General features: G+C 34.0%; 1 protein-coding gene and 1 long non-coding RNA gene across 3 annotated transcripts; both read right to left on the bottom strand.

The window, feature by feature from the left end:
* Positions 1-11: 11 nt before the first annotated feature.
* Positions 12-24,107, bottom strand: LOC135127878 (uncharacterized). Its single transcript, XM_064054542.1, has 23 exons — positions 24,058-24,107; positions 23,932-24,006; positions 23,802-23,838; positions 23,602-23,750; positions 17,277-17,419; positions 16,832-17,229; positions 16,342-16,781; positions 15,917-16,296; positions 15,659-15,864; positions 15,431-15,608; positions 9,961-10,191; positions 9,580-9,906; positions 9,274-9,531; positions 9,012-9,227; positions 8,822-8,962; positions 8,630-8,775; positions 8,090-8,578; positions 7,862-8,042; positions 7,671-7,814; positions 7,417-7,625; positions 1,698-2,041; positions 1,414-1,640; positions 12-1,332 (listed from the first exon to the last, which is right to left on the bottom strand). The coding sequence occupies exons 1-23, from the start codon at positions 24,077-24,079 to the stop codon at positions 31-33; spliced, it is 6,243 nt and encodes a 2,080-aa protein (XP_063910612.1). The 5' UTR covers positions 24,080-24,107; the 3' UTR covers positions 12-30.
* Positions 21,694-23,031, bottom strand: LOC135128380 (uncharacterized). Of its 2 annotated transcripts, none has more exons than XR_010280382.1 (5): positions 22,733-23,031; positions 22,589-22,677; positions 22,483-22,505; positions 22,357-22,425; positions 21,694-22,305 (listed from the first exon to the last, which is right to left on the bottom strand). It is a non-coding gene; the product is annotated as an uncharacterized LOC135128380 (long non-coding RNA). The 2 variants fall into 2 exon arrangements; XR_010280381.1 differs by having other exon boundaries at positions 21,697-22,305; positions 22,362-22,425; positions 22,733-23,026.
* Positions 24,108-24,170: the final 63 nt, after the last annotated feature.

Genomic DNA, 24,170 nt, shown 5'->3' with positions numbered 1-24,170 from the left:
AAAAACACACATTGAAAAAAATCTTTACTTCTAATTCAAATTACGTAACAACCGATCAATCGAATCAAACGTAAAAGACATCAACTTCAACTGCAAACTCCACTTTCTTAGCATATTATTCTTCTGATGAATCAGTCTGACGCAGCGAATGAGTGTTACATCACTTCTTGACGTTGTGGGTTCGTCAGATTTCTGTTTGAACATTAACTTAACAAAATCAGCAACTTTTGTAATTCGCTTTTCATCAATTAGACGAACTCTTTCTTTCTCGAAATGCCCCTTAAAAAATAGTTCATACTCGTCTTGCTCCTGATTTCCCAGAACAAACGACTGACAAACTCCGAGCATGAGTTCTGCTTCGTACTCGGTGAGTTCATCTTGCTCTTGCGCTGATTGGCTCATGTTTCTCACCACGCAAGAAACGATGAATCGCATGGATTGGATCTGTTTTTTGGCAATTCCAACACAGTTCGCATACCGAAATTCATCGGCTTTTGGGGTTACTATGTGGTCTTCTTTTTCTCCTGCTCTCAAACGGTGTAGTTTGGTTTTTATTAGTACAGGGAGGTATTCCATGCGTTCTCGAATGTAATCGCCAACTGTGTAACTGTCTGGTAACACTGAGAGTTCCAACTGAGCTTTTACGTACGCCATAATGATCACCGTGATGTACAGAAGTAGGATCACTTGCATGCACACCAAGTAAAAACTAAAGTAGCAATACGAAATTTGGAAATCTAAATAATCGCTTAAGTCGAATTGGTCAGGCTTTAGGGCCATTTGAATAAGAGTAGCAACGATTTTTATAAATGAGGACAGTTCAGGGTATTCATTTCCTAAAATCAGAATTCCCGAAAATCCAAAACCTGTTAAAATGATGGCAAAAGCGAAAGTTACAGATAAGAGAGGAAACGCGGCTATCGAAAGAGTGCGTTCCATAACTCTGAAAAATATTCCGAATCTCAGAAATTTCCACAAACGAATAGTTGCTACTCCGACGAGAATCCCAGAAAATAGTGTGAGAAATCCTTCGGCATACAACAAATTGAAGTAACTCACGAATTCATTGTGCTTTACTTCTTCCAACTTTTCAAGGTACTCTCCTACACTCCGCATTCGGAGTATAAATGTGGATATAGTGATAACACTCACAAATATTATGAGAAAGTCGATCATTACCCATACTTTTTTGTAGAAAGTTGCAAGGTTCTTAAGAATGTCGAAGAACAACTTCAGGATAAGCAGCGTCAACCAGACGCTAAATAAAATGAAGAAAACCATCGTGGCGTGTTCCATTTCGTTTTGGACGAACAGCATTCGTATCACGTCCACCTAGAATAAAAGAAGTTGTCTAGTAGACCATGAAATTTATTTTTAAAATGAAACGAATGAGAGTAAAAAAATACATTTTACCTGTATAGTTTTGGCAGCATATCCCGTAGCGCTGTACTCGTACAACAACGAAACCACCACAAATACGTTATAATTCGCATTGTACATCAAAAATTCAATAAAAAAAGCTCGTGTTTTGTGATCCACCCAGAAACCTCTCCACAGTTTCAGGAAATTGGCGTATGAATTATAAAAGTGGCGTCCTAGATATGAAACATATCCTCCTCCTGGATACGAAGCCATCCTTCCTGAAAACAGAGCAAAGAAATGCTCGCTATAAATTAAGTAACACTGTTTAAACCTACCCCAATTTAAAAAAGTTTCAGTCTCCTTTTGAGTCTGATAATAATATATATCTTTCATTCTATCATATTCGTCACTTGGGTGAAATTTACCCCACTGGTAGCCAAACGTTCGATATTCGGCATTACCCATAGTAAATTCTGGCCAGCAAGTAGTGTTTAAGAATTTTAACAGTTCGGGGATTACACAATCGACTGGGGCCATCCGATGTTGTCTCAGTCTGGCGATACCAATGTATTTGTTTGCATTGTCTATCATAAGTCCGGCGTCCGGAATTGAATAATTCGCGTACCATGTAACAGGTTGCATTGTTGGAATTAAAGTTTCATTGATATACTGGTATATTCTAAAACACAAAGTATTATCAGTAGCAGATAAAATTAGTAAAGTGTATATTATGGAATGGCAATTTCCCATTTCAAATGTATAATTTTACTATGTTGTGCTAAAGTGCCAATAAGTATGAGAAAAGTTACCTTAACCACAACACATTTCACACCTTATTCGACTTTAGTACGTTCATATGTCGAGAAGCATCAGTGGAGGCATTTGTGTTAAAAAATGAAATTTGATACATTCTATTTAATTATCTTAGATCTTATCAAATAATATACTCCTATATTTGTGGTTTATAAATCCGCCTTGGTTTTTTAAATCCGAATTGTATAATATAGCATACAAGCAGCCGTTCCCGACTTGTCAGTGGGATTTATAAACTAGGTGTTGACGTTGAAGTTCCCGTTGCAGTAATTTTGATATTCAACTTTTGCCGTATTTAAAGGGGTTGTAAAAGAAATGTGGAGGATTTAAGTTGATTATTACAAAAATTTACGATTTTAGACGTGTTTTAAGTTTCTTGTTGTCGAAATAAGTATACAGATACTAAGAAAAAAAAGACAAAATGTAGCCCCACCCACCCGCCCTATCTCAATTATGACGATTTTTTTTATTCGTCGTGAGCCAGGAAGGCGGAGCTTAACTGCAAAATCCTTAATTCTCTACGAGAAATTAAAAACAAGTTTTTGAGTATCGTGTTGTTTAAAGAAGACCATGTATATTAAGAAAAAAATTATGCTAAAGATTAGGCCCCACCCATACCTACCCTGATCTAAATAGTAATGAAGTTTTCATTTGTTGGCAGATCTAGGGGCGGAACCTAATTGCAAAATCCATATTTCCTTACAAAAATTTTCCATTTTAAACGTGTTTTAAGTTCCTAAGAAAAAAAAAATGATCACAATCGAAATGGGGTGGGTGGGCGGGGTTTATATTTTGCCTTTTTTCCTTAATATACGTCGTATTCTTTGAACAACACGATACTCAACAACATGTTTTTAATTTCTTGTAAAGCAATAAGTATTTTACAGTTAAGCTCCACGCCCTTGGTTCACGGTGAATTAAAAAACATACAATTGAGATAAGGCGGGTGGGTGGGGTTTATATTTTGCACATAGGACAATTGAGAAATCGAAAAATAAAGAAATCGAGAATTTGAAAATCTGAAGAATCGAAAAATTGGAAAATCCCAATACTGAAATATCGAAAAAATTAAAATTGAAAAATTGAAAAATCGAAAAATTGAAGAAAAAAAAACTGAAAAAACCCAAAACTAATATCAAAAAATTGAGAAATCGAAAGTTTAAAAATCGGAAATTCGACAAACTGAAAAATTAAAATAGAATTGAAGAATCAAAAAATCAAAATTTGAAGAATCGAAAAACTGAAAAATCGAGAAATTAAAAATTCCAAAACTGTAATTACGAAAAATTGGAGAATCGAAAAATCAAAAAGCTGAAAAGTCGAAATGAAATAGAAGTCGAATATCGAGAAACCGAAACATAAAAAAATCGAGAAAAATTGAAAAGTTGAAAACAGGAAATTAAAAAAATCGGTAAAAATAAAAAAATCGATAAATCGAAAAATCGTGGCGTGGAAACTTTGAAAAATCCCCAACCGAAATATTGAAAAATGGAAGAAAAATTTAAGAATGGAACAACTGAAAAATCCCAAAACTGAAACATCGAAACACCAAGAAACCATGAAATGGGAAAATTAAAAATCGATTAATCAATTTAGAAATGTCAAAAATTGAAAAATCGAAAAACTGAAAAATCAACAACCAGAAAATTAAAATACACATCGAAATATTGAAGAATCGAAAAATTTAGAAATCGAAACATCAAAAAATCGAAAAATTAAAGAATCGAAAAACTGTAAAATCGAGAAATTAAAAAATCCAAAACTGAAATTACGAAAAATTGGAAAATCGAAAAATCAAAAAGCTGAAAAACCGAAATGGAATTGAAGTTAAATATCGAGAAATTGAAAGATTGAAAACAATTGGTAAAAATGAAAAAGATCGATACATCGAAAAATCGTGGCAGGGAAACATTGAAAAATCCCAAACTGAAACATATCTCAATTCTGATGATTTTTTTGTATTCGTTGTAAGCCGAGGGGCGGAGCCTAACTGTAAAATTCTTATTTCTTTACAAAAATTTACCATTTTAAACATGTATTAAGTTGTTTTGAAAAGATAGCTAGGTATATTAAGAAAAAGAAGGCAAAATATAAGCCCCGCCCACCCACCCTATCCCAATTCTAATGATTCTTTTTATTCGTCGTAAGCCGAGGGGCGGGGCTTAATTCTACTACGAGAAATTACCATGTGAAATGTGTTCTTAAGTAATCGTGCTATACAAAGAAAACCAAAAGAGAAGCCCCACCCATCCGTCTCCATCTCAATCGTGATGAATTTTTCATTCGTTGTCAGACCAAGGTACCGAGCATAATTGCAAAATCAATATTTTCCTATACATTTTATACACGTTTTAAATTTTTTGTGCTGAAAAGACGACCTCGCATAGTAAGAAAAAATGCAAAATATAAGCCCCGCCCACCCGCCCTACCTCAATTGTGATGATTTTTTTTTTAATCTTCGAGAACCAAAGGAACGGAATTTAATTGCAAAATTCTTATTATTTCTCTAGAAGAAATTACCATGTAAGATGTGTTGTTGAAAGAATACTGTGTATCTTAAGAAAAAATTAAAGCCAAATATGAGAAATCGAAACATCAAAAAATCGGAAAATTGAAGAATCGAAAAACTGAAAAATCGAGAAATTAAAAAATCCAAAACTGAAACTACGAAAAATAGGAAAATAGAAAAATCAAAAAGCTGAAAAGCCGAAATGGAATTGAAGTTAAACATCGAGAAATCGAGACCCACCCATACCTGCCCTGATCTAAATAGTAATAAAGTTTTCATTTGTTGGCAGTTCTAGGGGCGGAGCCAAATTGCAAAATCCATATTTCCTTACAAAAATTTTTCATTTTAAACGCGTTTTGAGTTTCTAAGAATAAAGAAAATCATCACAATCGAGATGGGGTGGGTGGGCGGGGTTTATATTTTGCATTTTTTTCTTAATATACGTCATATTCTTTGGACAACACCATAGTCAAAAACATGTTTTTAATTTCTTGTGAAGAAATAAGTATTTTCCACTTAAACTGCGCACCCTTGATTCACGGTGAATAAAAAAAAATACAATTGAGATAGGGCGGGTGAGCGGGGTTTATATTTTGCAAATAGGAAAATTGAGAAATCGAAAGATAAAGAAATCGAGAATTTGAAAATTTGAAGAATCGAAAAACTGAAAAATCGAGAAATTAAAAATTCCAAAACTGGAAAATCGAAAAATGAAAAAGCTGAACAGTCGAAATGAAATTGAAGTCGAATATCGAGAAACCGAAACATAAAAAAATCGAGAAAAATTGAAAAGTTGAAAACTGGACATTTAAAAAAATCGGTAAAAATAAAAAAAAAACGATAAATCGAAAAATCGTGGCGTGGAAACTTTGAAAAATCCCCAACCGAAATATTGAAAAATGGAAGAAAAATTGAAGAATGGAACAACTGAAAAATCCCAAAACTGAAACATCGAAACACCAATAAACCATGAAATGGGAAAATTAAAAATCGATTAATCAATTTAGAAATGTCAAAAATTGAACAATCGAAAAACTGAAAAATCAACAACCAGAAAATTAAAATACACATCGAAATATTGAAGAATCGAAAAATTAAGAAATCGAAACATCAAAAAATCGAAAAATTTAAGAATCGAAAAACTGAAAAATCGAGAAATTAAAAAATCCAAAACTGAAATTACGAAAAATTGGAAAATCGAAAAATCAAAAAGCTGAAAAACCGAAATGGAATTGAAGTTAAATATCGAGAAATTGACAGATTGAAAACAATTGGTAAAAATGAAAAAGATCGATACATCGAAAAATCGTGGCAGGGAAACATTGAAAAATCCCAAACTGAAACATATCTCAATTCTGATGATTTTTTGTATTCGTTGTAAGCCGAGGGACGGAGCTTAACTGTAAAATTCTTATTTCCTTACAAAAATTTACCATTTTAAACATGTATTAAGTTGTTTTGAAAAGATAGCTATGTATATTAAGAAAAAGAAGGCAAAATATAAGCCCCGCCCACCCACCCTATCCCAATTCTGATGATTCTTTTTATTCGTCGTAAGCTGAGGGGCGGAGCTTAATTCTAAAATCCTTATTTTTCTACGAGAAATTACCATGTGAAATCGTGTTATACAAAGAAAACCAAAACACAAGCCCCACCCATCCGTCTCGATCTCAATCGTAAGACATGTTTTAAAATTCTTGTTCTGAAAAGACGACCACGCATAGTAAGAAAAAAGGCAAAATATAAGCCCCGTCCACCCGCCCTACCTCAATTGTGATGATTTTTTTTTAATCTTCGAGAACCAAAGGAACGGAATTTAATTGCAAAATCCTTATTATTTCTCTAGAAGAAATTACCATGAAAGATGTGTTGTTCAAAGAATACTATTATATTTTGCTTTTTTTTTCTTAATATACATAGTATTCTTTGAACAACACGATACTCAAACACTCCACACTACCGCAATTTGATTGGTTGAAAACCCAACGTCAACGGCAACATAACGGCGAAAGTTAAAAGTTGGTCATCACGAACGTCACCCCAACGGCATGCCAACTTTCAGCGGATGATATAAACAACGCATACCTTCGCTACGTGTTTATCTTACAACGGCAACGTCAGGGACAAGTTTATAAATCGACTTTAAATGCGGTAAACATCAAAATCAGGTGGGTTTGGTGGCATCTCAAGTTCCGTGTATGTGTTAAAAGACAAATTAAACCCCACATTCCTACGACCCAGGATATTGTTAATTTGACTGATGATAATTAAGGTCCTTATTCTCAAAATTGATCAACGTTAAGGATTTTTATATGTGAGCACTGATTGCTTTTCAACTTAATACTTTCAATCAAAAATTAACAAAAAAAGGAACGAGTTGAAGTCCACCGGTCAATTTCGGCAATGTTAGCTAGTTTCAACCTTCAACCTACTGAAAGTGCACCTAGTCATAGCTTATACTTTTTCTTTTTTTGCCTCTCCAGAATGGAAGAATTAACGATTTTTGTCTTCCATCGAAAACAAAACGAGTTAGCTGTGACAGGTGTGTGCAGGTGGTACCACTTCATAAATGTCATATCAACCGCAGTTGTGGTACGAAAAAAAATTAGTTGAACGTTATGGTGGTACTGACTAAGGCAGTAGTACCACACAAAGTTTGACAGGCACGCCAACCTTAATTCATTTTATTTTCGACCGCACGCTATTTAAACCTGTTAAAGAGTGACACTTACTGAGGCAGAGATTTTATCTTGGAAAAAGACAGAGTTCTTGTGTGTTGACCCTCCATCATACTAATTACTTCAGTTTTGCTGATTGTGGTGAGGTCACCTTTGTTTAATAAAATTACCACGTACAACATTATATTGTAGATCCCATACATGACCAAGTCTTCCAAATCATTGTAAATACCAGCCCTCAAGTTTCCCACTATTCTTCGTTTCTAAAAAAGTTATTCTAGATGAAAATTGAGCTTCCTATAACTTACAGTAATCTGCATAGCTCTCAACGGCCTGTATAAGTGACTCATGTATGGTCGTAATAAAGTCGTTCCAAATTTTGTGTGCAATTCCAGACGTTCACTCTCCACAAATTTCACAATTTTATTGTAGCCGCCTTCGACAAAAATTGACTAAAAATTCGTCGATTAAAACGAGCCATAACTTTTTTCTCTTTTACCAATCTAAAATTACAGATGAATGCCTGCACAAGAATAAAAAGGTTTTCTAACACGACTACGTCAAAGAAAATGGCCATGATACAGCTAATCAGCCAAACCAAACTACTGTGGAACGGCACCCAAAATCCGAAAAAAACCAGCGACGTTATAGAAAATGCAACTAACAAGCCAAGTACAATCCTGAAAGCTTTGACTGCAGTATTTCGATTTAAAACCACAACACTCACCAGCAGAATATGCTGAAGTCGAGTACACGTTCCACCCTCCTTCTGCAAATAAAAAATTCCATACTGCTCGAGATGCGAAAAATCCAGGCAATGATAATGTGAATCAGAAACGACAACGAGCCCGCGGTTACAGCTATGTTCAAAGCATCTTTGGAAATATAGAAGCTCTGGTATTCGTCAAAACTATCTCTCAGATCTAAAGCAGGTACACCTTGTAACGCGAGCACTATGGTATAAACCATCACAATATTTGAAAAAACAACGGTCAGTCTTGCAGTAAAAGAAAAATTTTTTTCCATCGCCCACAGTTCCCACGTGTGGAAATGGGTACAGATTTTCAGGCGAGAAAAAATGTTTCTTTGTTCACTGAATTCTGTTGGAAATGATACTAAATAGGCAACTCCGTTGGTAACACTAAAGTCAGTTTTTACTCTGAAGTACCATTGTGTGTCTTTCTGCATATCGTGAACGAGGATATCTCTACAGTACCTGAAAAATAGTTGTCTGGACGCACGTAAGTTAATGGAGATGAGTAAGTACCACGAAGGGCTTGCTCCGGTGCAGTCGTACCAAATTTCAATTCCTTGAAGTTTTCCTAAATGTTCTGGGGTAGTCAACATAAACATATCTTCACCCTGTTTTTGCAGCAAACGTAGTTTCGGATCGGGGTAATTGAGTACGTGTGGCTATAAATATTTCGTTAGAAGGAAAAACCCTTGATGTAGTACCTACCTCGCTCGAGCCTTTTGTGCCGCTGAGTCTTACCATCACGTTCGATGTAGTACCTGCATTCCTTCTGTTCTCGGTTCTAACAATTAACAAATACGCATACAAGTCATCTTGCGAGTTATCACTTAAATAGTACACTGGAGGCTGTTAGAAACACAAATCAGTGAAGGCAAAATCTAGCTATTGTAAGTACTTTTTGCCTGACAGCGAGTAAAATGAGTAGGATACAATATACTGCCACCGTTATAGAAAGAGTAATAAAAATAATGTAGCAAGAATCCAGATCCAGTAAAATTTCAATCGGTGACAATTCCTGTGTCAAGGATTCCGCATTTTGCAAATACCCCGCAAGAACAGAGAAATGTAGACATTCACAATTAATAACTTTAAGAGTAGTCGCTAACCCCGGCTAAAACCACAAGAAAATTTTAATCATCACTTTATTGCTAACTCACTCTGCATGATGGCTTCCACACTTTATCTTTGCGTTCCCAGCGCAGACAAAATGAAGTCAAAAAAGTCACTTTGTACTTCATCACACGCGCTCTACTGTGATAAAGATCCCGCTTACTGGGCAAAATCGCCAAATAACCCCAAATATCGTACTTTTCGTAATTTATAATCCGTAAGTAATAGCTATCGTCCTGAGTATTGATCGTTTCGTTCACAACGAAATTGCTGCTAGATGGAAATTCAAACTTCGTAACAACTACCTATAGAAATTCCTGCCAGACTGTTACAGACACTCGCAAGCCACTTACGTCAAACACATCCAAATACGATACTCTTTCAAACTTGATATGTACAACAGACAGTGCGATGATTCCAATCCTATGAATGCGTATATACGGATTTAATTTTTCACCAGATATAAGAGTATATTCTTCGGGAATGGTAACATTACTTTCAATCAAGGTTTCATTGAAGGTGTCTGAAGCGGTCATGCTCATTAATAAGTTCACAGGAGACTTGAAACGCTTGATGCGTTTCTTGCAAGAAGAATGCCAAAACTGCACGCTAAGAATGTTTGTTGATACGCGAGTCTGCTTTAAATTCCACCACATTATGTCTTTAGACCAACTAGACATCTGCAAAGTTTGCTAAAGGAGTCAGAAAATTTGACTAGTAGGATAGTGGTTTACAATGATGTCGAACTTATGTTCCTGGTTATCGAAATCGTGAGACGGTATTAAAACTACATCCAGTAGTTGTATTTTAGTTACAGCTAAATGTTCTCCTTCGTCCTTAGCTACAAGGGTGGCTGAGTATTTTCCCGAGGTTTTTGCAAAGTGTTCTCCTGAAGCTGTAGCCAGTGCTAGGGACTTCGCTGCTTTCGCAGTGGAGTCAATTACGGTGTTTGTAATCTCGTTCAACTGATTGGATATCAAAATGAAAAGCGGAAAATTACATCGGGATTAAACTTTTCCAGTTCATACGTAATTCTTAAGATAGATATAAAATTTGACAACAAGTGGTCCAGTAGTTTTGGAGATTATCTATATAAATATCGACGCAGAGAAAAGTAATGAATGTTTTGACTTAAGTTATTACTTGTTACGTTATCCACACTTCATAAAAATTCTTGCCCGAGAATTATAAATATAATAGCTCATTCATGAGATTTAAAATTTGATCCACTTTCAGAAAAATAACCTTGAAAATTTTCATCAGTCAAACTAATTACGAGCTAAATTTGTAATTTTAATTAATGTATTATATTTTAATACATAGGATTTAAATTTTAAGTGACATTGTATTTTGCCTTTTTTTTTCTCTATATACATAGCCATCTTTTTACAACAAGAAACTTAATACATGGTTAAAATGACACAGTTTTGTAAGGAAATATGGATTTTGCAATTATGGGGCGGAACCTAATTGCAAAATCGATATTTCCTTATACAAATTTTCCATTTTAAACATATTTTAAGTTTCATGTTGTGAAAAGAAGTCACACATTAAAACAAAAACGCAAAATATAAGTCCGTCTGTACTTGAAATACTGTTTGCTCAGTCGGAATATACCTGTTTATTAAATGTTTATGACTTTATGACTTAAGACAAACCACCCTTTAAAATCAAACTGCAAATGTAAACTGTAATAAATTTTCAGGTATATGTATTTAAAAAAATACCAAAAAAAACAAACAGATGTTCAGATGTTCTTAGACTTTATTTTTTAAAATGAAACCTGAACATGCTCGCTCCGCTCGCATTATAAACGTTTTTTTTTCACATTTAGCCTCATCAATATTTAAAAAAGTGTGGTAGCGAAATTGTTTGGGTTCAATTATAGCAAATAATAAATGTCTTGATTTTTGAAAAATACGCCCTCAGAATACGAGCGCAACGAGCACGTTCAGATCTTTCCAATTTTAGTACTTAAGTGATTAAGAAAGAATCTCAGTCAAGTTACCTAGGCTTTATTGAAATAATAAATCTAAAATTGTCTTAATTAGTGAAGTTCTTTGGGTTCAGTTAAAGTAAATAATAAATCTCTACATTTTTGAAAAATACACCCTTGGAGTATGAATATAGAGAGTACGTTCAGATCTCTCCAACTTCAGTAATTTTTTTGTAGACGATAAATACATTTTTATTATAGTCGAGTCCATCAGCCAACTCTAGAGGGTACTTTATTTGGCAATATCAGTCTTAACTTGGCAAGTACTAGCCCCGCCCGCCCACCCTTTATTGTCTTAGAGGGTATGTCATCTGCCAAAATCAGTCTTATCTTCGAAAGTACTAGCCCCGCCCACCCACCCTTTCTTGTCTTAGAGGGTACGTCATCTCCCAAAATCAGTCTTATCTTGGAATACTTTTTTCTTTACAAGAAATTAAAAACATAGTTTTGAGTATCGTGTTGTTCAAAGAATACTACATATGTACATTAAGAAAAAAGGCAAAATATAAACCCCGCCCGCCCACCCCATCTCAATTGTGATTTTTTTATTCCTGCAAACTTAAAACACGTTTAAAATGGTAAATTTTGTAAGGAAATATGGATTTTGCAATTACGCTCCGCTCCTAGATCTGCCAACAAATGAAAACTTCATTACTTTAGATCAGGGCAGGTATGGGTGGAGCTTAATATTTGGCTTTAATTTTTTCTTAAGATATATAGTATTCTTTGAACAACACATCTTACATGGTAATTTCACCTAGAGAAGTAATAAGGATTTTGCAATTAAATTCCGTTCCTTTGGTTCTAGAAGATTAAAAAAAAAATCATCACAATTGAGGTAGGGCGGGTGGGCGGGGTTTATATTTTGCCTTTTTTCGTACTACGCGTAGTCGTCTTTTCAGAACAAGAAATTTAAAACATGTTTAAAATGGTAAATTTGTATAGGGAAATATTGATTTTGCAATTATGCTCGGCCCCTTGGTCTAACAACGAATGAAAAATTCATCACGATTGAGATCGAAACGGAGGGGTGGGGCTTCTCTTTTGGTTTTCTTTGTATAACACGATTACTTAAGAACACATTTCACATGGTAATTTCTCGTAGAAAAATAAGGATTTTAGAATTAAGCTCCGCCCCTCCGCTTACGACGAATAAAAAGAATCATCAGAATTGGGATAGGGTGAATGGGCGGGGCTTATATTTTGCCTTTTTTTTCTTGATATACATAGCTATTTTTACAAAACAACTTAATACATGTTTAAAATGGTAAATTTTTGTAAGGAAATAAGAATTTTACAGTTAAGCTCCGCCCCTCGGCTTACAACGAATACAAAAAAATCATCAGAATGGACATATATTTCAGTTTGGGATTTTTCAATGTTTCAAGAAGGTATATCATCTGCCAAAATAAGTCTTATTTTGGAAAGTACTAGCCCCGCCCACCCACCCTTTATTGTCCTAGAGGGTATGTCATCTGCCAAAATCAGTTTTATCTTCGAAAGTACTAGCCCCGCCCACCCACCCTTTATTTTCTTAGAGGGTATGTTATCTCCCAAAATCAGTCTTATCTTGGAATACTTTTTTCTTTACAAGAAATTAAAAACATATTTTTGAGTATCGTGTTGTTCAAAGAATACTACATATGTACAAAAAGAAAAAAAATTAAAATATAAACCCCGCCCGCCTACCCCATCTCAATTGATTTTTTTTCTTTCTGCAAACTTAAAACACGTTTAAAATGGTAAATTTTGTAAGGAAATATGGATTTTGCAATTACGCTCCGCTCCTAGAACTGCCAACAAATGAAAACTTCATTACTTTAGATCAGGGCAGGTATGGGTGGAGCTTAATATTTGGCTTTAATTTTTTCTTAAGATACATAGTATTCTTTGAACAACACATCTTACATGGTAATTTCATCTAGAGAAATAATAAGGATTTTGCAATTAAATTTCGTTCCTTTGGTTCTCGAAGACTAAAAAAAAATCATCACAATTGAGGTAGGGCGGGTGGGCGGGGTTTATATTTTGCCCTTTTTCTTACTATGCGTGGTCGTCTTTTCGGAACAAGAAATTTAAAACATTTTTTTTGTATTACACGATTGCTTAAGAACACATTTCACATGGTAATTTCTCGTAGAAAAATAAGGATTTTAGAATTAAGCCCCGCCCCTCGGCTTACGACTAATAAAAAGAATCATCAGAATTGGGATAGGGTGGGTGGGCGGGGCTTATACTTTGCCTTTTTTTTCTTGATATACATAGCTATTTTTTCAAAACAACTTAATACATGTTTAAAATGGTAAATTTTTGTAAGGAAATAAGAATTTTACAGTTAAGCTCCGCCCCTCGGCTTACAACGAATACAAAAAAATCATCAGAATTGAGATATATTCCAGTTTGGGATTTTTCAATGTTTCAAGAAGGTATGTCATAATCTGCCAAAATCAGCCTTATCTTGGAAAATACTAGCCCCACCTACCCGCCCTCTATTTTCTTAGAGGGTATGTCATCTGCCACAATCAGTCATATCTTGGAAAATACTTTTTTCTTTACAAGAAATTAAAAACATATTTTTGAGTATCGTGTTGTTCAAAGCATACTACATATGTACATTAAGAAAAAAAGGCAAAATATAAACCCCGCCCGCCCACCCCATCTCAATTGTGATTTTTTTTTTCTACAAACTTAAAACACGTTTAAAATGGTAAATTTTGTAAGGAAATATGGATTTTGCAATTACGCTTCGCCCCTCGATCTGTCAACGAAAAATTCATCACGATTGAGATTAAGACGGATGGGTGGGGCTTCTGTTGGTTTTTCTTTTTTAATTAATACATTAGTTTTCTTTGTATAACACGATTACTTAAGAACATATTTCACACGGTCATTTCTCATAGAAAAATAACGATTTTACAATTAAGCTCTGCCCCTCGGCTTACGACAAATAAAAAAATCATCAGAATTGAGATAGGGTGGGTGGGCGGGGCTTGCATTTTGCCTTTTTCTATTTATCTATGAAAATCTCTCGTTTTGTCATGAACATTTTTTTTATTAACAAATCGGGGGTGGCTCTCCTAAAGTTTTCACTAAAATTTTTTCGTCTTAAGACAGAGGACGATTTTTTATTAAATATTTAACTGAGTTCATTTTTTTTAATCAAACGATTTCACTCGCGCAGAAAGGAAATGAAATCCCGCACATCATGTGACTTACTGGTAGGGTCACTGTTCGAGTAGGACCAGATTCCAATACCGCGACTAAACGCACGGTTTCCATGCCAACGGTGTAAACAAATCGTCTAAATGAGGCATGACTTGGTCTCCGCTTTTATCAGTACTTCAGCAACGTATCATACATCCAAGACACATCTTTAGATGTATGTTTTGTTACATTTTATACAAATGGAGCGAAATAAAAAAATTAGTTTTGATAATTATGACACAAATTTCCGGATATTTTTTTAAATTTTGAAAATTACTATTTTGCAATGTCCAGTGTGTTTGTAGACGTTCAAATTTTAGGGGGGCACGTACAAAAAGGCAAAATGTAAGCCCGCACACCCGCCCTATCTCAATTCTGATGATTTTTTTTATTTGCCGTGAACCAAGCTTAACTGCAAAATACTTATTTCTTTACAAGAAATTAAAAATATGTTTTTGAATATCGTGTTGTTCAAAAAATACTATGTACATTACCAAAAAAAGGCAAAATATAAATTAAGATCCGCCCCTCGATCTGACAACGAATGAAAAAATGCATCACAATTGAGAATTAAGATCGGGTCGGGTATGGGTGGGGCCTAATCTTTGGCTTTATTTTTTCCTAAACATACATGGTATTTTTTAAACAACACGATACTCAAAAACTTATTGTTAATTTCTCACATAGAAATAAGGATTTTCCAGTTAAGCTCCGCCCCCTTGGCTTACGACGAATAAAAAAAATCATTACGATTGAGATAGGGCGGGTGGGCGGGGCTACATTTTAGCTTGTTTTTCTTAATATGTGTAGACTTATTTCGGCAACAAGAAACTTAAAACATGCCTAAAATGGTAAATTTCTGTAATAATCAAGTTAAATCCTCCACTTTTCTTCTACAACCCCTTTAAATCTAAGCTTTATATACGGAAAAAGTTGAACACCAAATTAAGTTTTTACGTGAACTGTAAACTTGTTTAATCCCCAACCAAACTATTTATACTTACGTTGTCCAAATGTTTCCCATACATCTCGTCAAAATCAATGTAATTGGGATAATATTCAGAAACTACTACTCCATCTACCGATGGCGCGTCCAAATCAAGTACTGTAATATTAAATGACACCGGTCTAATAATATCGAAATTTTCTCGCACGTTGGCCTCCATACACTTGGTCAAAACGCTAGAAAACCTTGATAAAATCACATAACAAAACAAAAATAAAATACACACGTTCCGACTCTGTTAAACTGTGCTTCAGAATTCAGTGGAAATTTCTGTCTTTTTATCTCGTCGGCGTGTGCGTCTATCATATACTTGCACACTTTTGACGCAAATCTTGCGAGTAAAGGGTCTGATTTTGCCAGGTCGTGATATTCGAGCATTCTAGTAACAGACTCGCTAACAGTGACCAACTGCAACGTGTCATTTGGTGGCGACTAAAAAACTAAATTTCAAAAAGAAAAGCAATCTTTTGAAACGGAAAATCACCTTCAGAAGATCTTTAACAACGGAATAAGTGATGTTTTTCACAAATTCGTACGTTTCGTCTATAGGTTCATTGGCGATTACTTCGTTGACCAAAGCTTGAAATATCTTAATTCCTTCCTCTTTAAACTCGGGTTTCTTACTCAAAAGTAACTGGGAAACACTCATACCGTGACTGCCGTTCACGAATTTTTGGTAGATCTCCAAAATTTCGGCTGTTGTTTTACCCTCAGATGCTGCCCTCACATCAGGATTTACATTTAAAAATATGGCCGGTCCGCTCCCTTCCACAATTTTAACTACAAATTTACGCCCTTTTGAAGGCGGCAAGAGGAATTTTATTCTAAATACGTCTGGGTAGTAACCGTCCACTACATACTCAGCTGCAAAATCAAATTAGTGCCGTTCTTTATCAATGACACACTTACTCAATGCCTCGTTTATAAACAAGTAATAGAAATTGTTTTTGTCAATGGGTGGTTGTTCCTCACAACGAAGCCTGAACCACGTCCGCAGACTTATTCCTGATGATGGCTGGGTTTCACAACTGGTCACCAGTGGAATTTTCGCATATTTCACAATCATTTTTGCTTGACCCACAGTACTATCCTTAAATCTCACCGATATGTAGTAATCTGTGCCCGCTTTAAGGACGTTTTTATTGATTATAAATTTAGGCCCATTCCTTCCAAACTGGGTATCACGATCGTAGTCAAATTTGAAACCAGGATCATCTTTCACTGGTTTGATTTCCCAAATAAGGTTATTTTCTTCAGTTTCAGTACAATTCGACAGGCAACGAGCGAGAAAAAACGTTATGGATTGGATATTTGGTGCATCACTCGCAGGAGGGCAATTTTTCCTACATCTGCAACCAAATTTTGCACACCCATGGTACTTAAGCCACAAAGTACTTACACAATTGTCAAAGGGATGGCCATAGGCCGCACTTCTGCGACTTGAAATGTACTGCTACGTTGAAATCGTGTTGAAGTCACTTCTACCGTCGCATTAATAAAGTCACCTTTCAAAACATGTTGTTTTGGTACTTCAAAATACGCCTTATCGTTCACAGATGATCTGCTACAGAATGAACCAATCGTCTGCGTGCACGACCAGTTGAATCTCAAAGAACGTGGGGTGTTTATTTCCCTATAACGTTCATCCAAATCCATCGAATAATCGGCATGGAAAACAAGTTGTTCATCTGCCGGTACTACTCTGTGAACCCCCCCTCGTATCACTGCAATAGGTGGTAAAGGTTTAATATAAAAAAAGCAGTTCTTCGTTACGGCTGAGAGTTTTTGTTTAAAGATCTGCAAGAATAAATAAAATTACTTTTTTCTATGTAGTTCTTACTTACATCACACGGTGTGTATGTAGTTCGTAATCGGTAAAGTCCTACCGTTCCCTCGTAAGCAGTAACTAGTATAGATCTTTTACTATTCATGAATTTTTGGATGTTAAAGGAGTTTGGAGAGCGCCCGTTTTCGTAATCACTTGGGTCTACAAAATATGAACTGTCATAAAATTTTGAACACGTACGACTAGGGTCACTTATAACTATGAAACATTGTTGATTGTTGATTAATTAACTGGCGCCGGTTTTACGTTAAATTATTTTTTGTTCTTTTAATTGGCTTAATTGCACGCAAAGCACATATACGATATAAAAGGGGCCAAGTTTTTGACACACTTTTGAATGTGATTTTAAAACATGTTGGTGATATTTGTCTTGCTGTTTGCAATAATAATAATAATAATAATAATATAAATTTGCCAAAATCAATCTTATATTAGGAAGTACTAGCCCCGCCCACCCGCCCTCTATTTTCTTAGAGAATATGTCATTTTCCAAATTCAGTCTTATATCTTGCCCCTTTTTTCAATTTTATAATTTTAGATTTTTTCTATTTTTCAGTTATTAATTTTAAAACTTTTTCATTAATTTATTTTCCGATTTTTAATTTCCCAATTTCTCGATATTTAATTTTTCAGTTTTTTTATCTTTTGGTTTTTCGATTTCACAGTTTTTGGGTTACCAATTTTTCGATTCTTTTCTTTTTTTCTGTTTAACAATTTATGGATTCATTAACTTTTTTCGATTTTTTTCTTCCATTTTGAATTTTTCGATTTTACAAATTTTCATTTTTTCAATTTTTCGATTTCACAATGTTTCCATTTTTCATTTATTGGATTTTAAAACGATTTCATTGATTCGATTTTTAATTTCTCAATACTTACATTTTCAATTTTTCGGTCTTTCAATGTTACAGTTTTCCCATTTTACAATTTTGACGATTCTGTAATTTTTCGATTTTACAATTTTTGGGTTTTCGAATCTATTCAATCTTTATTTTTTCTTAAAAATCGAAGAACTAAAGATTGATTGAATAGAACTTGAAAAATCAAAAAGAATCAAAAATGAAAAAGCGAAAATGTAAAAATGAAACGTTTGAAAACTAAAAATTGGAAGAACTTGAAAAACTGAAGGAACGAAAAATTCAAAAATCGAAAAAATGGAATATGTGTTGCAAAATCGGGATATTGAAATTTAAAGAAATCGGAAAATCGGACAACTAGAAATCTTGCAAAATTGAATATTTTAAAAATACGAAAACTGAATAAACGAAAAGTAATAGAATGTAAAGAAACATTAAAAAAAATAAAGGAAATGAAAAAATAAAAAAAATTTGTATGAAATCGAGGAAATCAAAGTGAAAGTCGTGAAAAAATTTGTTCGTAGAAAAATAAGGATTTTGCAAATAAGCTCCGCCCCCCGGCTTACGAAGAATGAAAAAAATTCGTCACAATTGAGACAGGGTGGGTATTCATTTGTTCACCATAAGAAACTTAAAACATATTTGAAATGATAAATTTTTGTACGGAAATATCGTTTTGCATCTCCGCCCATCTGTCTGACAACGAATTAAAAATTCATCACAATTGAGATAGGGTGGGTGGGTGGGGTTTATATTTTAACTTTTTTTTTCTTAATATACGTAGTCATCTTTGCACAACAAGAAACTCAAAGCATGTTTAAAATGGTAAATTTTTGTAGGGAAATATCGATTTTGCAATTACGCTCCACCCCTAGGTCTGACAATGAATGAAAAATGAATCGAAATTGAGATGAGGGGGGGTGGGCGGGGCTTATATTTTACTTTTTTTTTAATATCTTGGCTATATTTTAAGTTTCTTGTTGTGGAAAGAAGATTACGAATATTAAGAAAGAAACAGGTTAAAATATGAGCGACAGAATACGAAAAAATCCAAGAGAATTGAAAAGAATTCTAGAACAAATACAGAAGAAAACGATAGAAAACAAAAAATCCAAGACAATCGGAGGAAAACCGAAAAAATCAGTGTTTTGCCCATTTGTGTATTTTTGATTATGAGTGCCTTTTTTGCATTTTTTCTGTCTATATTATTCTAAAATCTGAAATTTCTATATGCCTAAGCACATGTCACTTTAATATTTCCGGTACTATAAAGTACTTGCTAAGATAAGACTGACTTTGGCAAATGACATAGCTTATAAGAAAATAAAGGGCGCGTGGGCGTTGCTAGTTTACTTCATAAGATACGACTGATTTTGGCAAATAATATACCCTTTAAAAAAATAGAGGGTGGGTGGGCGGAACTAGTATTTGCTAAGAGAAGACCGAACAATATCATGAGTAGTCACTAGAATGAAGAAGAGGTGGGTGAGCAAGGCTACCCCCCCATCTCCTTTCTCCATTTCACTGACTTATTTTATTTCCTGTAAAATAGAAATTGAATTCTGTTTTGAAAAACGGTACAACCTGAGATTTACAACAAAGTCAGAAATTGCCCCACCCACCCACCCCTATTCTGTTTCGATTACTGATGTTATCGGCTCTGAGATGGCAGTTGTAAAGCTATTGCTTGCTTATAAAAGACCTTGTAGAAATTGATAAATTGATAGTTAATACACCCCGCAGTATTCCACTCCAACTGAAGAATCAAGGTAACAGTTGAGTTTGGGTAAATGGGTTGCCCTCCTACAACTTTCCCCGCCCACCCACCCTCTATTTTCTTAAAGGGTATATCATTTGCCATAGTCAATCTCATCTTTACAAGTACCAGCCCCACCCACCCGCCCTTTACTTTCTTACAGGGTATGTCATTGCCAAAATCAGTCTTATTTTCGCAGCTACTAGCAAAATCCATATTTCCTTGCAAAAATGTACCATTTTAACCATGTTCTAAGTTTCTTGTTCTGAAAAAACGACTACGTATATTAAGAAAAAATGCAAAATATAATTCTGATGATTTTTTTTATCCGACAGAATCCAAAAAAATCCGAGAGAATCTGAATAAATACACAAGAATACTGGAAAATACGAAAAAATCCAAGAGGATCCGAGATAATTCGAGAGAATCCGACAGAATCTAGAACAATCCGAAAAAAATCCGAGATATTCCAGGAGAATCCGATAACATCCGAAAAAATTCGAAAGAAGACGCAATAATACGAAGAAATCAAAGAGAATCGGAGAGAATTCTGGAAAATCCGACAGAATCCAGGAGAATCCGTGGAAATACTTAAAAATAAAAACGAAAAAACAAAGAAAAAAATGAGAGAATTAGAATAGTCCAAGAGAACTGCAGGGAATCCGAAAGAATTCGGAAGAATACTAGAATATGAAGAAATCCAAGAGAATCAGAAAGAATTCGAAACAATCAGGACGAATTTAAAGGAATCCGAGAGACTCCAAAAGAATGCGAAAAAATACGGGAGAATACGGAGGGAATTTGGGAAAATCGGAGAGAATGCGGAAAAATACAAAATAATACGAAAAAACCCACGAGAATTCAAGAGAATCCAACAGAATCCCCAAACGAAAACGTAAAAATCCGAGAGGATCCGAAAGAATCCGAGAATAAACGAAGAAATCTAAGAAAATCGGAGAGAATTTGTGAAGATTCGAGCGAACCTTGAAAAATTCGAGAGAATATGAGAGAATACGGATGAATAGGTACAAGGGAATACGAAAAATCCAAGATAATCGGAGAAAATTCGAGAGAATCTGCAAGAATCCGAAAAATTCCTACAGAATACGAAAAAATCCAAGAGAATTGAAAAGAATTCTAGAACAAATACGATGAAAACGATAGAAAACGAAAAATCCAAGACAATCGGAGAAAAACTGAAAAAATCCGTGTTCGCCCATTTGCTGTATTTTTGATTGAGTGCCTTTTTTGCATTTTTTCGACCTAAATATTATCCGTTTTTTCTGTCCATGTTGTTCTAAAATCTGAATTTTCTATATTTCTAAGCACATGTTTCTTGCGAAGGTCACTTTAATATTTCTGGTACTATAAAGTACTTGCTAAGATAAAACTTACTTCGGCAAATGACATAGCCTATAAGAAACTAAAGGGCGGGTGAGCGGGGCTAGTATACTTCTTAAGATACGACTGATTTTGGCAAATAATATACCCTTTAAAAAAATAGAGGGTGGGTAGGCGGGGCTAGTATTTGCTAAGAGAAGACTGAAAAATATCAAGAATAGTCACTAAAATGAAGAAAGGGTGGGTGAGCAGGACTACTGGTTGCTTATAAGACTCTGTAGAAAAAACTACCCCCCCATCTCCTTTCTCCCCCCAGTAACATTTTATATGTAATCAATATTGAAGTTCTAACATTTAAATAATATGGGTAACGACAGATTTTTTTTTAAAAAATCAATATTGGTTTTAAATATTGAATATATATTTATTTTCAATGTTTAATACTTATTTAGTTCAGAACATTTAATAAATGTTCTTCATATGAAAGGGGGTATGGATATAAAAAAAAACTTGTATGGAATACAATATAATATTTATTAAATACAAAAATACATTGTCACTGGAAATAACAGTGTATTTGAAACGTTGCGGCAATATTTATACATTTAAAAATAATTTGTCCTAGAACCAATTCGTTGAAAATTTGTACCGGGTGATTTTTTTTTAATTTCTGCTTTTTTTTTCAGTTTCACTGCTTATGTCAGCAGTGAAACTGAAACTGCTGGCATAAGCTTCATGGGCAGAAATTTAAAAAATCACCTGATGTGAAACACAATATAAATTTTTTAAACATAAAAATACACTGCCAACTTACAATGAAATAAAAATACATTGTCAATGGAAATAACAATGTTCTGCTACATTTCAATCGTTATACAGAAATATTTATTTAATAATTATTTGCTCTATAACCGATTCATTGAAAAGCGATATAATTAATTAAAATAAAAAAAATCATACCTCATGTTTTTTTCGATGAGAATTCACTCTTGCTTTTGTCTGCGCTTAATGAGGTCCTACCATTTTTTAAATTTCAGCAGTTGTGGCGTTTTTGTGACGTTTCCGTGTGGTACCTACAATTAAATTAACTTACAAATTTCGTAATTTTTAAAAAATCACATAACTTTACATATTGTAGCCTTGTTAATTGTGAGTTTACTAAAAGAGAGCTTATTTTTTCCTTGCCCTGAAAACTTGAAAGCAATTTGGTTCATTATTAATAATTTCTTCAAAATTGCATAGGTACCTACATGTTTTTTTACATCTTCTCTTCCTGGAAAATAAACATTATTATCAGTCTGAAACTAACTAGTTTATAAATACTAGGAGTTAATAATAAGAATAATAAATGCTTACCAATTCATTCAATTTCTGCGTATCTCCCGCAATTTCTAACTGGATTTCTTCTTTTTTTTGGTTGCGCCCGGACATTCATCATTTTGTTTCTACATTCATAATGTGCTTATATTCAGGAATATTAAACCTCTTAAATATACTTACGTGTTGAGAAATTGCATTTTCTGCATTGCTTGTAGAAGTGAGGTTATGTAGAATTAGTACTGTTTTCTTGACAAAACGGTATTTACTACACTATTCTGAATTTATCGCAGTACCGATAATCACAATTCACAATAGAACAAACACCATGAACTTACAGAAAATACTTTTTGAACCACCAACAACAACAGAAAATATGTATATGTTGCACATTGCGCAAACGCGTTCCAGCAGAGCAAGCGCAAATTTAAGTAAGTTTTACAAAAATGATGAATAAAATTATTATTTTTTGTTCGCAAAAATAAAAAAAATATTACTTTTTAATGAGCAATTAATAGTATGCAACACGATATTTCGAATAGTGTCAATTTCACAATAGGTGGTATTTTTTCAAATCAATTTTTAATATTGCTCCGATAAAAACCCTATGACATAAATTACCTACAAGTTGTCCCAACATGGTACTTTTTTTTCATTTTTGTTGTTCGGTATCTTGATAAAAAGACATTTCATAAATATGTAATATATGTTGAAATTCATATATAAATTTATAAATATAAAATGAATATTATATAAATATTTGTAATATCTAATCAACATTTAATATTATATCAATCTTATATAAATATTAGAAAAATATTGCTTGCTACTGGGGCCATTTCACTGACTTATTTTATTTTCTGTAAAATAGGAATTGAATTCGGTTTTGGAAAACGGTACAACCTAAGATTTAAACCAGTCAGAAACAAACTGTTCGGTTTGAAATTATAGAGAACTAGGTATTTGCTTATACATATTACTTTTTTACAAAATTTCACCAGATTTCACGACAATAAATGAACAAAGATGAAAATTACGTTATTATCACATACCTGACCATCTGTCTGCCACCACTTGTATATTATAATAATCGTACGGATCGATGTCTTCTTCGTCTCCTGTTTCACTCCATATTAAACTTAGAGTAAACCCATTCCTTATCAAAAAGTACTGCTCCACGGCACTTTTAGCATCTGCCACGCTACATAAAATAGACAGTTAAATCGACATAACAATAGATTTTTTATTTTACCAGTTAGCAATATCTGGCTTTCCACGGGGAACTTTCTCTGAAAATACAATACATTACTTGCCTAGCCCAGCTTGAGAATCGCACACACGTATAATTATCCCATTACATACACAAAATTTATACCACTTACCAAATGTTTTTTTACAAGCATGTGCCACATTTTCAAATAAATACATTAACAGAATCGACTTCACGATTATCATACCTACAACAATAAATATTTATATAACATTTAAATACTTCCAGAAAAACCTACTTCCAACTGAGTTACATATCATTTTCACAAAACGTCAGAAATTGACATCCATGCTCTTGGTAACAAATAACATTCACTGCTTGTGATTAATAAGTTTATTATCTATGGTTTTA

The sequence above is a fragment of the Zophobas morio genome, unplaced genomic scaffold, assembly GCF_036711695.1.
Source record: "Zophobas morio isolate AGI-343-1 ecotype UQ-CSIRO unplaced genomic scaffold, CSIRO_AGI_Zmor_V1 ptg000012l, whole genome shotgun sequence".
Lineage (NCBI taxonomy): Eukaryota > Metazoa > Arthropoda > Insecta > Coleoptera > Tenebrionidae > Zophobas > Zophobas morio.
This window is presented reverse-complemented; position numbering and strand designations above follow the sequence as displayed.

What these genes read in the sequence shown, in the direction of transcription:
- LOC135127878 (XM_064054542.1), bottom strand. Translation starts at nt 24,079, where the DNA reads ATGATATGTAACTCAGTTGGAA. An exon ending in GCCATCCCTTTGACAATTGT is followed by an intron (nt 16,782 to 16,831) that starts GTAAGTACTTTG and finishes ATTTGGTTGCAG; the next exon opens with ATGTAGGAAAAATTGCCCTC. An exon ending in TGTGGAAGCCATCATGCAGA is followed by an intron (nt 9,228 to 9,273) that starts GTGAGTTAGCAA and finishes TTGTGGTTTTAG; the next exon opens with CCGGGGTTAGCGACTACTCT.